General features: G+C 34.0%; 1 protein-coding gene across 5 annotated transcripts in view; it reads right to left on the bottom strand.

Moving 5' to 3' along the window:
• MCTP1 (multiple C2 and transmembrane domain containing 1) overlaps positions 1–14683 on the bottom strand; it is a 498591-nt gene that overhangs the window by 288168 nt on the left and 195740 nt on the right. For 4 of the 5 annotated variants that reach the window (XM_078153123.1, XM_078153125.1, XM_078153124.1 and 1 more), the window contains one exon: positions 4550–4609. The exons of the other annotated variant lie outside the window; for it this stretch is intronic. In XM_078153123.1, coding sequence (XP_078009249.1) covers positions 4550–4609 — 60 coding nt within the window. The remainder of the gene's footprint in view (positions 1–4549; positions 4610–14683) is intronic. 5 annotated transcript variants of the gene reach the window in all.

The raw sequence follows: 14683 nt of genomic DNA, 5'->3' as shown, positions 1-14683 counted from the left end.
TAATAGTTACCCACTGTAGAATGAGGATAATAATAGTGCCTCCCTTAGGGTTACTGTGAGGAAAAATGGGATTGAATGAAATATTTGTTAAATGCTTAGCACAGTGTCTAGCACACAGTAGGCACTTCCCCATGGTCCCAGGATTAATAAGAGTTACACATGGGATTTGAGCCCAGTTCATCCTGACTGTAGGTCCATCATTCTATCAAGCCCCCTCCAATGCTGCCTCTTAATCTGCAGGTATATTATTATTATTAATAATAAAATATATTGTGACTCCTAACCAAATAGACCTATTGTTTCCTGGTTCTAGGTCAAGAAAATAAACCAAACTATTTAGGTTTATTATATGGCAAGAGGGAAAGTCAGGGATATTCTTCCTACAAAATCTTTATTTCCTAATAATCCTTTGCTTTTGTTACTTTTGATTCATTCTTATGTCTGTCTAGCCCTTCTATATAATCACCTAGACATTATAAAACTGGTGGGAAAGATATTGCTTGTGTGTTTACAATGAGGAAATACGCCTGTTAGAGTCCATTTTCCCTCTATTTTCAGCACAGGGGTACATGTGCCTTTATTTAATCAAATGACCCATGAGACACTTTACAAAGAAGAGATAATGACAGCTTTAGTGTGACTGTTTTGTACTATGAACACCCATACTTATCAAAGCATGGTGCAATTATCAGCTTAGTCCCAGTCACAGAAGCTTTCTATCTTTTTCTTTCCCTACTAAGCTCATTCCAGTGAATTGCACCCAGATGATATGCTCCAACAAGTGGATTTGCAGTTCATCCATCTTTCAATGCAGGACAGCCATTTACAATAAACCCTTTAGTACTTTGCCCCATTTAGTTTTAGAACTATAGTCTTATTAAAAATCTTTGATCTTTTATTTTCCTTGGAAGACTATTCGCAAATATAGTGATCCTCAACGGAGATATTTCCCTTATTTGTATCCTGAAATTTTCTTTGCTAAAATTAATTTCTGTCCAATTTAACAAAAATTTACTAAATGTCTGTTGTATCAGAAAACTGCCAGGCGTTTGCAGAGGAAACAAACTTTAGATAAAGTCTGGTCTTCTGGGAGCTTTAAGTCTAGTAGAGGACATGCCACATGCAGATTAACTAAAAATTAAAATAATGTGTAAGTATATTAGCAAGATACAAAATGTTTTGTCTGAGGTCTGAAAGGGGACCATAGTATTTGTACATTTTATTATCAACTACTTCTATAATGTACAAAATTTTTAAAAATAAGTCTCAGTTTTAGTAACTGTAAAAAGGAAATACTATCATCTCATAGTCTGCTTATCTCTCCCACAAATACATTTAATACTTCTATGAACCAAATATTGAATTGCTTAATTACCTGTAATGGTCTTTTTCTTGGTCAATGTGTCCTGTTTATTTCTCACAATGTTATATGTAAACTGGTTTTTTTTTTTTAAATTAGTCTTTAGTTCGCATTATGACTTAAAAGCATTTGGGACAGATAGTTTAGGATGATGAGTGATTGACAAAAATCATTATTAAAAACTATCTGGAAAATCACAACCCCTTGGTGAGGCTCAGATTGACCTAAGACTTTAACTTGAGTCTCACTTTATTTTAACTCCCCTCCCCAAAATTACAAGCCTTGTAGATCCATCATAACCCTACATCAGTTCTTTGTTTTTGGGGGTTCTATTTTAAAAATATAACACTGTAAAACTGCTTGTCAAACATGTATTGGTTTTAAGATGTTAGGGTTTACGGGGAAAAAAGTTATCTCCCTGACAGGCTAATTGAAAAACATTTCTCCAGGATTTAGGATTTTCTTAAATCAACTGATGAACACTCTAAACCTGACTCATTCCTCAGTTAAATATATTTCAGTTTTTATTCTAAGTACTTTTATTCTAGGTATTTTATGCTCTTCATCTGAGAAAGCACATTCTTCATTTAAGATTGCCTGCAATATTTAAGACTTTTGGCCTCTTGAACACTTCCATATTGTTTTCTATATTTTTGTAGGAAAACAAAAAAGAAAGGACCAAGGTGTCACTCGGTTAAAGAGAAGGAGTATTAACGATCAGATTGATGCCTGACCATGTATATACATGCTCCATACCTACCATTTTTAAAGAAGTGTCTTGAACTACTAATTTTCTGAATTAGGAAATCAAAATGCTGAATATGAGAACTTTAGTGCGTCTTGTGACATATTCATACATTGATGACTTCAGGAGATATTAGATAAATGCCACAAAATGTGGGAAGCATTTAGCAGGGAAACCACAAAGCATACCTCTATATAGGTGTAGTTTCCACATTTCATAATTGACTTTAAAATGTCTTGCATGGATTGCTTTCTTACCTACTCATTGAAATATTTTAAAAATATCTAGAGCAAAGTACAATGTGGATTGTAGTCCTCAGGAAATTAGGTTGCACGGTGGCCTGAGTGCAGGACTTGGAGTCAGGAAGTCTTGAGTTCAAATGCTATTTCAGACACTCATTAGTTGTGTGACTCTGGGCAAATAATTTAACCTCTCTCAGCCTCAGTTTTCTCATTTATAAACGGATAAGGTTGCACTTGGCCTTTCAAGTCCCTTCCGAATCGAAATCTACGATCCCTGCTCTACCACTAAATAGCTACATGATCTTGGCCATCTCTGTGCTTCAGTTTCTTTATCTGTAAAATAAAGTTGGACTAGCGATCTCTAAAGTTTCTTCAAAGCCTCACATTCATGATCTCTGAACAACACCCAAACCAGGTGCTCAGAAAGAGATATTCAACCTCAATGATCCTTCAAATTACATGCTTGGTACAAGAAGCAGGCAGTTAAGAGTGTCAATAGAAAGCATTGGATGATTAGAATCAATTAGAAATAGTGAAAGTTGAAAGAGGGAGTGGTGAAAAATTAGCATTCGATAGGTAATGGCTGGGAAAAAAACTCCACCACGTAGAGCAACTTGTGGAAGTGGAATAATATCTGGTATCATGTCTTTAGTAAAATGAAACAGAATTACCAGTCATTTTGGGTTCTGCACATAAATAATGTGTTTGTATGTGTCTATCTACCTATCGTGTGTGTGTGTGTGTGTGTGTGTGTATGTGCGCACACATGCATGTATATGTGTGTATGTGTATGAGAGAGGTGGGGGAATAGAAGGAAAAAAATATTCTAGTCAGTTGTCTTAGATAATGTGGCCAAGAGTACTACTCATTTTGAATAACTAGCAAAATACAGTAAAAATGACAATTTTATAAAAGCCCCTCAATAATGTTAAGGATGTTGAATAATTCAAAAGATGGGGGCCCACATCTAAAATTATTCTCAGATGAAATTCTCTGGGCAATTTAGGAAAATGAATAAACAAACAGGTCATTTCATTTACTTCAAGAAAAGAAGCGGAATAACTAAATACCAGAGGTCACTTATCAAGAAGCTTTCAACGAAATGATGAAAAAAAAATTATAAGGTCCTAATCCTCAAGTTATGTATGGTCACTGAAAGTCTAAATAAGAAGAGTTCAGCCAGGAAGGGGAACAGCTACCTTAGTCTCCTTTACTTCTGGGGAGGAGGGACCTTTACTTCTACACCAGCCAGCTCACACTTCTGTCAGATCATTAGCATTCTATAGTATAAACACTGTGTTGGGCCTAATCCTCTTAGAATTTGGGAATAAGTGATTTAAAGGAGCTGAATGCTCTTTGAGGAGCAAAAAATAACAAGAAAATATCAGCATTTCCACCATGATTTCCAAGACTACGAAATGGTGTCCCATGTGTAAATTTCAAAGGAAGAAGAAAGCTCACAGAGGGAGGAAATTAGTAATCAGCACAGAGCAAAATGCAGAATTATAGCAGAGAGAGTTGGATGATGGGGCTCATGAAAAAGTAAGTAGTGTTGAACTGAAATCTCTTATTTCGAAAAATTCATGGACATCACTTTTCTTTCCTTAAATACAAAGCAGGGCTTTAGGGTTTTTTTTTTAAATTTAATGAGATTTTTTTAAAAATAAACATGCAATATGCAAAAATGTTTCAAATAATGCATAAATGGCTTAAAATTTCTATGAAATAAGTAAAGACATTTTCAAAAAGGTTGAGTTCCAAAATTTTAAGTAAAATATCCACATCATGGCAGTAACAAGGCACCCAAAGTCAATTTCCTGAACAAGAGAAAGATGGAATCTTAATGGCCCTTCTATATCAGATCATATTAATACTATCCAAAGATCTCACATAAAACCAGATCTGATGGAATAGGTCACAAGAAGGAGCCAAAATCCTCCAACAGTTCTGAATTTGTGACAAAATTCCTTCTTCAAAGAATTCAGTTCAAAGCAATGAGTTTTAGAAGTAATACAGTTTTTTTAGTCTTTAGGAATAAAGAAATAAAAGGGGCACTAAATTTATTTGCCATAAATGACTTAGCATTCAATATGAGGGCCAAGAATGTGAAAACAGCATCTTTGCTAGTTTATGTTGAAACAGTCAAATTTTTTAGCCCAAAGCAAAAATCAAGAGTAGCAATATAACATATTGAAACATTACCCTCCACCAGAAAGACTTCACTGAGAAATACGATCCAAGCACTTCATTTTCTGAGAGTTCCTAGAAACAAGCAAATATTTAGCTAAACTCTGAGTTTGTTTTGGAAATATGTTAGCAAAAAAAACAAAAGAAAAAGAAAAAGAAAAAACCTATGCTTTCCATAAGTGTTATGAATGTTCTTCACATCTCTCCTAGAATAGATTCAAGTTTTTCCCATATTGAGGTTTAGAGAAGAGGGGCTTTTTTGTTACTTTTTTGGACCTTGTCCACTTACCATTTCATTTTTGGGGACTCTTCAATAAATCTCTTACTCTCTAACACTTTCACTATAAATAGCAGAATTATTAATAACATTCAAAACAACTTTTTCAGGTGAAACAAAAATTTTCCTTTTCCTTAAAAAAGTTTTAAAATTATAGGCTTCCAGAGCATAATGACATATGTCTTATCCTTCTGTAACATTTCCATAGACTTTTACTGAGGTATCTCTAAACTGATAAAACTTTTTTTCCCTTTGAGTAGACAGTGTTCAGAAATTCATGTGGTTTCATAAAAAAATGTACTAATATTATAAAAGTAAAATAGGGTTTGCCTCCTTGTTAAAATTCAGACACATCCTATTACAGTGTTAAAGCTGATGCCCAAAAGAGACCATTTGTGGTTGAATGAATGCAGTCATGTTAAGTTTGACACTGGAAAAAATTTATTAAAAGAAACTAACTTTGAGAAAAGTCTCCATTGGTCTAAAAATAGTCCAGATGCCAGAAAAATGCAGTAATTTACAAAATTTAAATCTTACTCTCTTTAAAGCATCTTTCATATTCTCTCACGTAATGGCTTCCTCTCAGTGCTAAAGGAAACATGTTTAACTAATAACAACATTTATGGTAAAGAACTAGAACATAGGATGGTGATAATGAGTCATGGGTTGGTGCAAGAGTCTGTGACTATGATTATCATTCTCAAGATGATTGTTAAAAATCTGAATGTCCCATCAAAAATCAGTTTAGAAAATGCAAAAAGAATTAAAAAGGTGTGTGTATGTGAGTGCATATGTGTGTGAGTGCGTGAGTGAGTGTGTGTGTGTGTGTGTGTATGTGTAAAAAACTGATTCAGTAGCTTTTTTATTTAATTTACTGGCTTGGTGTTCAGTAAACTGGAATGCCTGGTGCCATACCTCCCCAGAGAAGGAGACTCCATATTCAGAAGATACCTCTTAGAATGTAATCTCCTTGAGAATAATTTTTTTGTGCTTTTTTCATATCTGTGTAACCCCAGAGGCTAGCAAAACATGGGGCTCATCAGAAGCACTTAAAATGTTTATTACGTGATGTATAGTTAGTTCAATGTCTTCTCTTGTACCTGAGTCCTACTCCAGTGTTCTTCATAATACTGAAATGACTTTGAGTTCTTAAAGTCTGTGCCAATGACATCAAACGTAAACAGAAACAGATCCCTTTGGGCCACTCACTCAAGAGTTTTGCAGGCTATGAGTTTGACACCTCTGCTGTTTGCAAGTAAAAGTATAAATTCTAGCAGGCCTTACCAATTTGATGGGTCTTCAAGTAGGGATAGGCCCGGTGATGTTTGTCATCTCAAGACTAGTCCAAGTTAGAAGAGAGTTATCACCAGAAGGGGAACATTATTGATGGATATTTTGGCCAGAGAATCTGTACTATGTTCTACCAAGCCACAGACGGTTTCCATTTGTGCAACTGGAGAGACAACTAGCACAGATGAAATCTGGGATCATTTGAAATTCTGAACAAGTATGATGTGACTCATTTCTCTGATAATACTCAGCTGTCTTCTGTTAGAGAAATAAAGTAGAGCTTGGAGCTTCTGAAAAAACCTTTAAAGAAACACTTCTGAATTTGAATTCTGTTGATAAACACTACTTCTTGTGACAGACTTACTGAAAGTAAATTCTAATGGTTCTCATTGGGATTTTTAGTTTAAAAAATTTTATTTTTTTACTTTATTTTAATGTGCATTATTGAGATTTCTATTGTCAATTCTCTTCATTAAAATATACATTGTTGATAAATGTACAATATCCAAGATAAATGAGGAACTGATTCAAATATAAGAACAAAAGCTATTACCCAATAGATAAATGGTGAAAGGATATGAACAGGCACTTCTGAAGAGAAATCCAAACCATTAATAGCCACATGAAAAGTGCTCCAAATCATTAGTAATTAAATTAGAGAAATGCATATTTAAAAATTTCCAAGGTTTCACTTCATACCCATTAAATTGGCAAAAATCACACACAAAAAGGAACATGATAATTAATGGAAGAACTGAGGGAAACAGTGCAAATTAATACACTATAGATGCAGTTTAGAATTGGTCTAGTTATTTTGAAAAGGAGGTTGGAACTATACCCCAAAAGTCACTAAATTCTTCATATTCTTAGATTCAGCAATGCCACTGCTAGGCCTATAACTCAAAGATTCCAAAGAGAGATAAAAGGATACACACACACACACACACACAAATGTATTTATAACACCTCCTTTTGTAATGGTAAAGATGTGGAAACTAAGAAGTGGTTACCCATCAATTGGGTATGGTTGAATAAATTAAGGTAAGTGAATGTAATGGAATATTACTGAGCCATAAGAAATGAAGAAAAGGAAGATATCAGGAAAACCTGGGAAGACTTGTGTGGTATAATGGAGAGTGAAATGAGAAAAATACAGAGACCAATTTATATACTAACATTGTAATGGAAAACAATTCTGAAAGACTTAAGAACTCTGATTAATGGAATGATCAATCATGATTTCAAAGGATTGGTGGTGAAATACACTACATACTTCTTAACAGAGAGGTGATGAATTGAAAGTGAAAAATGAGTCATATACACTTAGACAAGACCAACTGGAGATCTGTTTTGCTTGACTATGAATATATGATACAAAGTAGTTTAATTTTCTTCTATTTTGGGGGTAGGATTTAAGGAAAGGAAATAAAGATTGAGAAAAAACCGATAAATAGAAGCATGTATAGAATGATTTGACATATGTATTATACATATATGCACATATTTGTGTCTAATGGTAACCATCTCTAGGGTAGGGGGAAGGGAAAAAAGGAAAATAAAGAAATGTACATGATAACTTTATCATACAGTTAAAAAGAGTAGTAAGTTGTACATTATAGATATGCTGTTTTATTATATTTTTATTATACAAAGTTATGGAAATGTTTGTTTTATTCCAAAAATAAAATAAAAATTTAAAAAGAAAAAAAGAACAGAAAAAGACAAGAGGATCATTGAAGCATTAAAAAATACACAGAAGAAAAAGAACAAAAACATACAGCAAGGAACACAGACAAGTAGGACAGCTTTGAAAATAACATGGGGGTAGCTAGGTTGCCAAGTGGATGGAGCACTGGCCTGGGAATCAGGAGGATCTGAGTTCAAACCCAGCCTCAGACACATAACACTCAGTCACTGTATGACTCCAGGCAAGCGACTTAACCCCAATTGCCTCACATTTAAAAAAAAAGAAATAAAGAAAATAACATGGTGATAAAATCATACAGGGTTGTCCCCTAAAATCTTAGTGCAGTTTCAAGCTATGAAAACTTATTTAAAGACTTAAAGAGATAAGCAAACTCTTTATAATATGGATTTATAACTTCATATGCAATCTTCTTTTTTTGTTCTACTTTGTATATGGGCTCAAGTTATTTGGTGCTGGTTTGGTTCACAATAAAAATTTTAAAAATATATTCCGTGCACATTATGTTTTGAAAGTTAAAATCTTCATTAAAAAAATCCAAATAAAGGTCCATGATAAACATGGTAAATTTCCAAGAATCAATGTTTCTTCTGATAATAAATTTGTTAAGACAAGACAAGAGAGGATCTTGGCTTATAATTTCCATTTAAAGCAATGATTCAAGATAGTAATTAAGCCAGTCAAATTTCCATGCAGGTTAAATATAAGTAAGTGGCAACTGTTCAAGATTGAATTTCTTCTCTCTTCCTCAATTCTAACGATAAATCATCTAATTTCTCATATTAATTCAGAGGATCCATGCATAATTACATTTTCCTCCTTGTTTCTAGGAGGTAGAGAATAGAACAGATAAAATGAGAATCCTAGAGATTTTTCTTTAATGCTTAAAATTTAATATTTCAACTTCTCCAATAGGTCTAAAGACAAAAAAAATTAGCCATGTTTAGACCTACTAAGTCCTTAGGTTGTAATTTACCTACTGCATTTAATTATTTCTATCTTTATTCATCAACTACAATTTTGTGTCACTTTGTAGCTGACATTCTCATATAAATTTGTGCCTTTTCTTCAGATAAAACTTCTTTTTTCTGTGAAATGCTGTGCCATAACTTGCCTTGTATGTGTGTAAAATTCATAGTGGGGCTATCAAGGGTTTCTTTTATCAATTTTTTAAATAATATCCCCCAAACACCTGGCATCATGATAATAATTTTAACTAAAGTATTGACTTAATCATAAAATATAAGAAAACAGAATCATCTATATTTGAATTACATGGTAATCTTTTTTTAAAATCATAACTGTGTATTTTTAAAGATATTTTAAAAGTCTCAACAAAGAAAAAAAAAGCTTTTTCAGTGAAAGTACCACTTTAAGCATATCTATGCTAAAATTGAAAAGTAATAATAGCAGAAAAACAAAGCAAAAAAAACCCCTATGACAACTTGATGAATATGTTTATTGAAGTCAGTGGGGTGAGGATACTAGAACTTTTTATTTTGTCATTACTCTGGTAGATGGTATGACTTCATTTTTTTTTTAAAGTCAGTCTAGGTTGCCTGTTGTTATGTTGAAGAAGACTCCTCCTCAATGTTAATAAGGCCAGCATGCAGGATAATGCATGCCGACCTTGCAAACGGCAAATCAGTGACCACACAATTAAACATCTTTAACTGGGGACAAAGACATCATATAATCCAGTCACTGCTGAAGATGATATTTTTGTCCTTTCACTTTGTGCAAAGTCATCCACATCTGTTACACAAGAGTCTACAACATTAAAAAAAATTAAGCAAGATCAGTAAAATAAGAATAGCCATTTTTATGGAAAATCCGGCCCTCCCTCAGTTATAACTAATAATAGACAAAAATGGGTGATGTTTTATACTGTGGGAAATATTATTAAAATAAAAATGAGAAATAATAAATGCAAATTTTAATCAGAGTGTTTTATGTGAGAAGAATTAAGTACCTTCAATATTAAACATAAATAATATTATTTTAAATTTGCTACACTTTTTTGTAGTTTGAGAAACTATTGTCAAACTCCATCTTTTTATGGCAGAAATCTAATGGGTTCAGTGGCATTTTACAAACTGTCAATTCAAACAATGAGTTCCTACAATTTATATTATCTGGAGTCTTAATTGTGGCTCATCCCTATAGTCTTTCCAGTTAACTTGGATTTTAGGGTACAAATGGGGTACCAAAATAATTTTTATTTAGAATTTAAAATTTCTTTAAAATTTGAATACATATGAGCTTTCTTCCCCTCTGGTTACATAAGACCAAAGATAAGTAATTCTGTGCCGCTAGTTAAGGATGCTATGAACAACCAGGATTTCTTTCTTTTTTTCTTTCTTTTTTTTGGGTATTTTTTAAATCACCTATTTACTCCCAGAATACAAGGTCTTGTTAAAGAGCAGCTGATAATTGTTAAATAATGACAATTTTTTTCTTCATTATGTCTGAGTGACTATGTGAGACACTTAAAAATGTGTTAATCTGTTCCTCCACCTTTCCTTAAATTAAAGCACTTAGAGGTTTTACCAATGCATTTTTAATGTGTCATCCAGTGTGTCAGGTTTAACTATGCCCTGCAGACTTAGAGCTGAAAGTGCTCTTTGGTTAAAATTAACAGTATCCTTGCCAAAAGCTTTATTAAAAATTGCTTCATTCAGCTAAGGACTAAAAAAGTGGTGTTATAGTTCATTAAATGATGCTAAGTGATTATAATAAAGTCATTATAATAGAGATGTATCACTTTTAAAAAGATATAAGCCATCAGGTAACAGAATATAGCAATTAGATACATTCACACTGGTCTATGTTATAACCTGCAAAGAATGAACTTTCCTAAAGAAAGGAGTCAAAATGAAATGTTAGCATAGTACTTGGAAGTACAAGGTGGACAAGTTAACATTACTAAACTGCAATTTTTCATCTGATTGAATTCAGATTAGTTTGATATCCCACTATCTCTTAAACAAAAACCCAACCTTTTGTAAAGCAAAGCTATTGTCTCTGACACCTTAATATAGCCAATTACTTTATAAAATATTTTTCTACTTTCAGTTTTCTCTCCACATAATTTATTTGCACAATACCTATATTGTTCTCTTTTGGTCTTGTTAGCCTTTTACATTGAATAATTCTACCTAATAATAAGAAACAATACCTTTAAGAATAAAATATCTCAAAAAACCCTTAAAGTATTGTTATTTATCAGTCCAAATTAGTCTTGACTCTGGCCAGCATAATGAGTCTAGTGTTTCCCATATTTGTGAAAATAGTAGGGTTTTTTTTTCTCCTGTAACAACTAAAAGTGAATGAGATTCCAAGGCTTCACAACAGGGAATTTGATGTTAGAATGTGAAAATGAAGATTTTTATACTCACCTTTAATTATTATTTTAAGGAGTTAAAAGGAAATATCCTTCTCCAAAAACAGCCCAAATACAATCCATAATTACTTACTAGTCTGGAGAACCATTAATAAAACACCACAAATATCTTGAATCAGATATTTTTGCTTTTCAGAGATGTTTAGGTTCATGCATATTTTTCTTCTCGCTTTCCATTAAGGTTGGATGGTGTTTGGTTTCAGTTAGATAACACATTTGCTTCAAATAACATATAAATCAATCTTGAACTGCAATTACTGTTTCACTGTCCACAAGCTAGCTATTTATTCTTTTGATTTCAACAGTAAATACGACCTCACATTATGTGAGTGCCACAAGTAATAAGATTTCAATTGAGAGAACCTATTATTGGCAGTACAGCTGAAACAAAAATAAGGAAAGAAATCTCATCACTGAAAGTCAAGAAGATGAAAATGATGAGCAGGTAGTTAAGTAATGGGAAATGCCATGAAATGATTCATCCCATATAGAGGGGAGACAGGTATATTAAAAAAATAACAATGCCGATTTAGCTTTTCCTTGTGAGGGTATATCACTCTTGAAAGGAACTGAGTAAAGGAAATGTGATTTTATACCACAGAAAACATATAACATCATTATATGGCTATATTTAAGTCTTTTCAACAAAGTTGAAGTCTCTGCAATAAGACATTACATTCACAGGAAACAGCTCAAAGACTGGCTATATGCCAAATACTGGCAGAAAAATGGAAGAATACTATCTGGTCTAAAGCAAGATTCAAAAAAAAAAAAGTAATTTGACCTGTGCTTTTACTAGCGAGTCAACTCTGACTTTAGAACATGGCTAAAATAAGCACACAAAATCAGAATTCATAATGCTGCCTGAGAAATATAGACAGGTATAGTGTGTATGTACGGACAAGGGGAACAATCGTCCCATAAACAGTAGAGAGGATAATGATGATAATAAATAATTAGCATCATATAGAGCAGGGCTTCTCAAACCTTTTCCACCCATGACCCCCTTCTGCAGTTAAGCAGCATCAAGTGGCCTGAAAACATGCGCAATGCATAGTGCGCATGTAGAACCAAGGCTGCAGTGAAATTGCATGATGCAACACAGGCAAGTGTTGCCAGAAACACCTTGAATTCATTACACATTTGATTTTTAATTAATTTTTTGGTTGTTGTGCATTCAGAAACCTTTTACTGTTGCCAATTTTTTTGTGAACCCATATGGGGTTGCTACCCACAGTTTAAGAAACACTGAATAGGACTTTGAAGTTTGAAAGCACTTTAGTTATTTTATCCTCACAACAGCCTAGGGAAGTAAGTACTGTTAGTATGCCCATTTTTATAGAATAGGAAACTGAGGCAAATTGAGCTTAAGTGACTTTTCCATGTTCACACAGCTAGTTTTAGTATTGATTGTGAGATAGGGGAGACTCTGGCACAGGACCACCCAGCATGGCGTGCCTACATTGAAGAAGGTGCTGTGCTATATGAGCAAAGCAGAATCACAGCAGCACAAAGGAAAGTTGACATGTACAAATCTCGAGATTATCTCCATCCAAATGTTCAAATGAACTATTTGTGCCCAACCTGTGGCAGAGCCTTCCAAGCCTGCATTGGACTGACCAGCCACAGTAAAACACAACTCTACTTGACCTCAATATGGTGACATCTTTGGTCCTCTTCGAGTATGAAGGATGAACAAGTCTCTGAGTTCAGATCTGAACACAAGCCTTCCTGGCTCCTTAAAATATTAACAAATGAGGACAAATCACATCAGTAGCCAAAGGCATGAATTTCTTCATATCAATGACTGCATATGAAACTTCTTCAGCCTACTGTTAAGTGCTCCTATATAGGATGTAGGGGAAAGCACTCACATTTGCTACTCCCTTTTACAATATTCTTTCCCACACAAATAGACTGTCACTGAAGAGAATGGTTAAGCAAGAAATCTTGATTGTGGGCTGTGAGTTGAGGAAGACGAAGAACTGCAACGAGACATTGCTTGGAGGAGGGAAGGTAGAAAAATCGTCTTAGTGGCGTTGTATCCTTCAAATCCAACATAGCACATTGGAACTTTATGCCACCAAATTCCTAGTGAATTCTAAGAGATAATTCAATCTTCCTACTTGACCAAAATCAACCCTGGCCAGCTTCGGGAAAATTAATTGGAGCCATTCCAAATCCACTGAAGTTATGCACCCTTCAAAAGTAAACAATGAACAGTGTGGGTAGCAACTTATCCTCAGGCTTGTGATGAGCTTAAGAGTCCTCAAGACATTCATAGTTGTAGGAATTTTATTTAAATGAGTTTGAAAGTCATAAAAAGATAAGAAAATTCGCTCTTATGTGGGCAGGGATTTATTTCTTCATGGATTGCTTTTCTTAAGGTAGCTTTGGTAGTTTTGGATAACTTTGAGCTTAGGTAATGTATGCTATGGGCAGTGTAGAGCACAGGGCCTGGAGTCAGAAAGAGCCGAGTTTAAATCCAGTCTCAGACCTTAATAGCTGTGTGATACTGGGCAAGTCACCTGTTTGCCTCAATTTCCTCATCTATAAAATGAGCTGGAGAAGGAAATGACAAATCCCTCCAGTATCTTTGCCAAGAAAAACTCCATACAGGGTCACAAAGGATTGCACACAACTGAAATAACTGAATGACAACAATGTATACTTGGCCATTTGAAGGTAGAGGCCTTCCTACCTGTATTAAGATGGGGGTCATATATTGTTGTTACTGTATCACTCTGGGTATACTTTCTGCTATTAATAGTATTTTTAGAATAAATGATAAATTCTTTAGTACTGTTTTATAAGTTTGCATGCGATCTAAATAATAGGGAGATTGGCATTAGAATTAATTCACACTGAAATGATGCTAAGAACATTTTTGTGGATTGGTAGGAAGGTTGCTTGGGTGTGCTCTTAAGGATATTTGGAGGTAACATGGAGGAAGACACACTCTGATCTCATGTGTATCATAAGTACCAGTTAAAAAGAAGATTATTTAGCTACAGGTGACATATTTCTCTCCCAGTATAATATTTTATTTCTTTCCAGTAAGTATAACATTCCTGTACACAGCAGCAGATGCTGATCCTAAAATAATATACTTCTACATCTCAGATCCTTTTCCCTGGAGTGAAATTATACTTCAAAGCACACATTTTTACTAGAAAGACAACCTTAATACTCACTTGCAACCATATTACAGTTAGCACATATTTTTCTTCACTTGGATCTTGACATTCACCTAGTGACTTTATTTAATTTCCATTCCATCAAGCTAACCTTCAAATAAACCATTGTTCAGGATATGGAGGTTAGTGTGAGAGTGTGTGTGTGTGTGTGTGTGTCTCTCAGTCTCTCACACACACACACATGCACACAAACACACATAGGCACAGGCTTTGGTATACATGAATATGCCAATTCCCACATACTGAATATGTGCTATGCTTCATATATTTATATATA

This window comes from Phascolarctos cinereus, unplaced genomic scaffold, assembly GCF_003287225.1.
Source record: "Phascolarctos cinereus isolate Bilbo 61053 unplaced genomic scaffold, phaCin_HiC Scaffold_4;HRSCAF=312, whole genome shotgun sequence".
Lineage (NCBI taxonomy): Eukaryota > Metazoa > Chordata > Mammalia > Diprotodontia > Phascolarctidae > Phascolarctos > Phascolarctos cinereus.
Note: the sequence above shows the minus strand (reverse complement) of the source record. Positions and strands in the feature narration are given on the sequence as shown.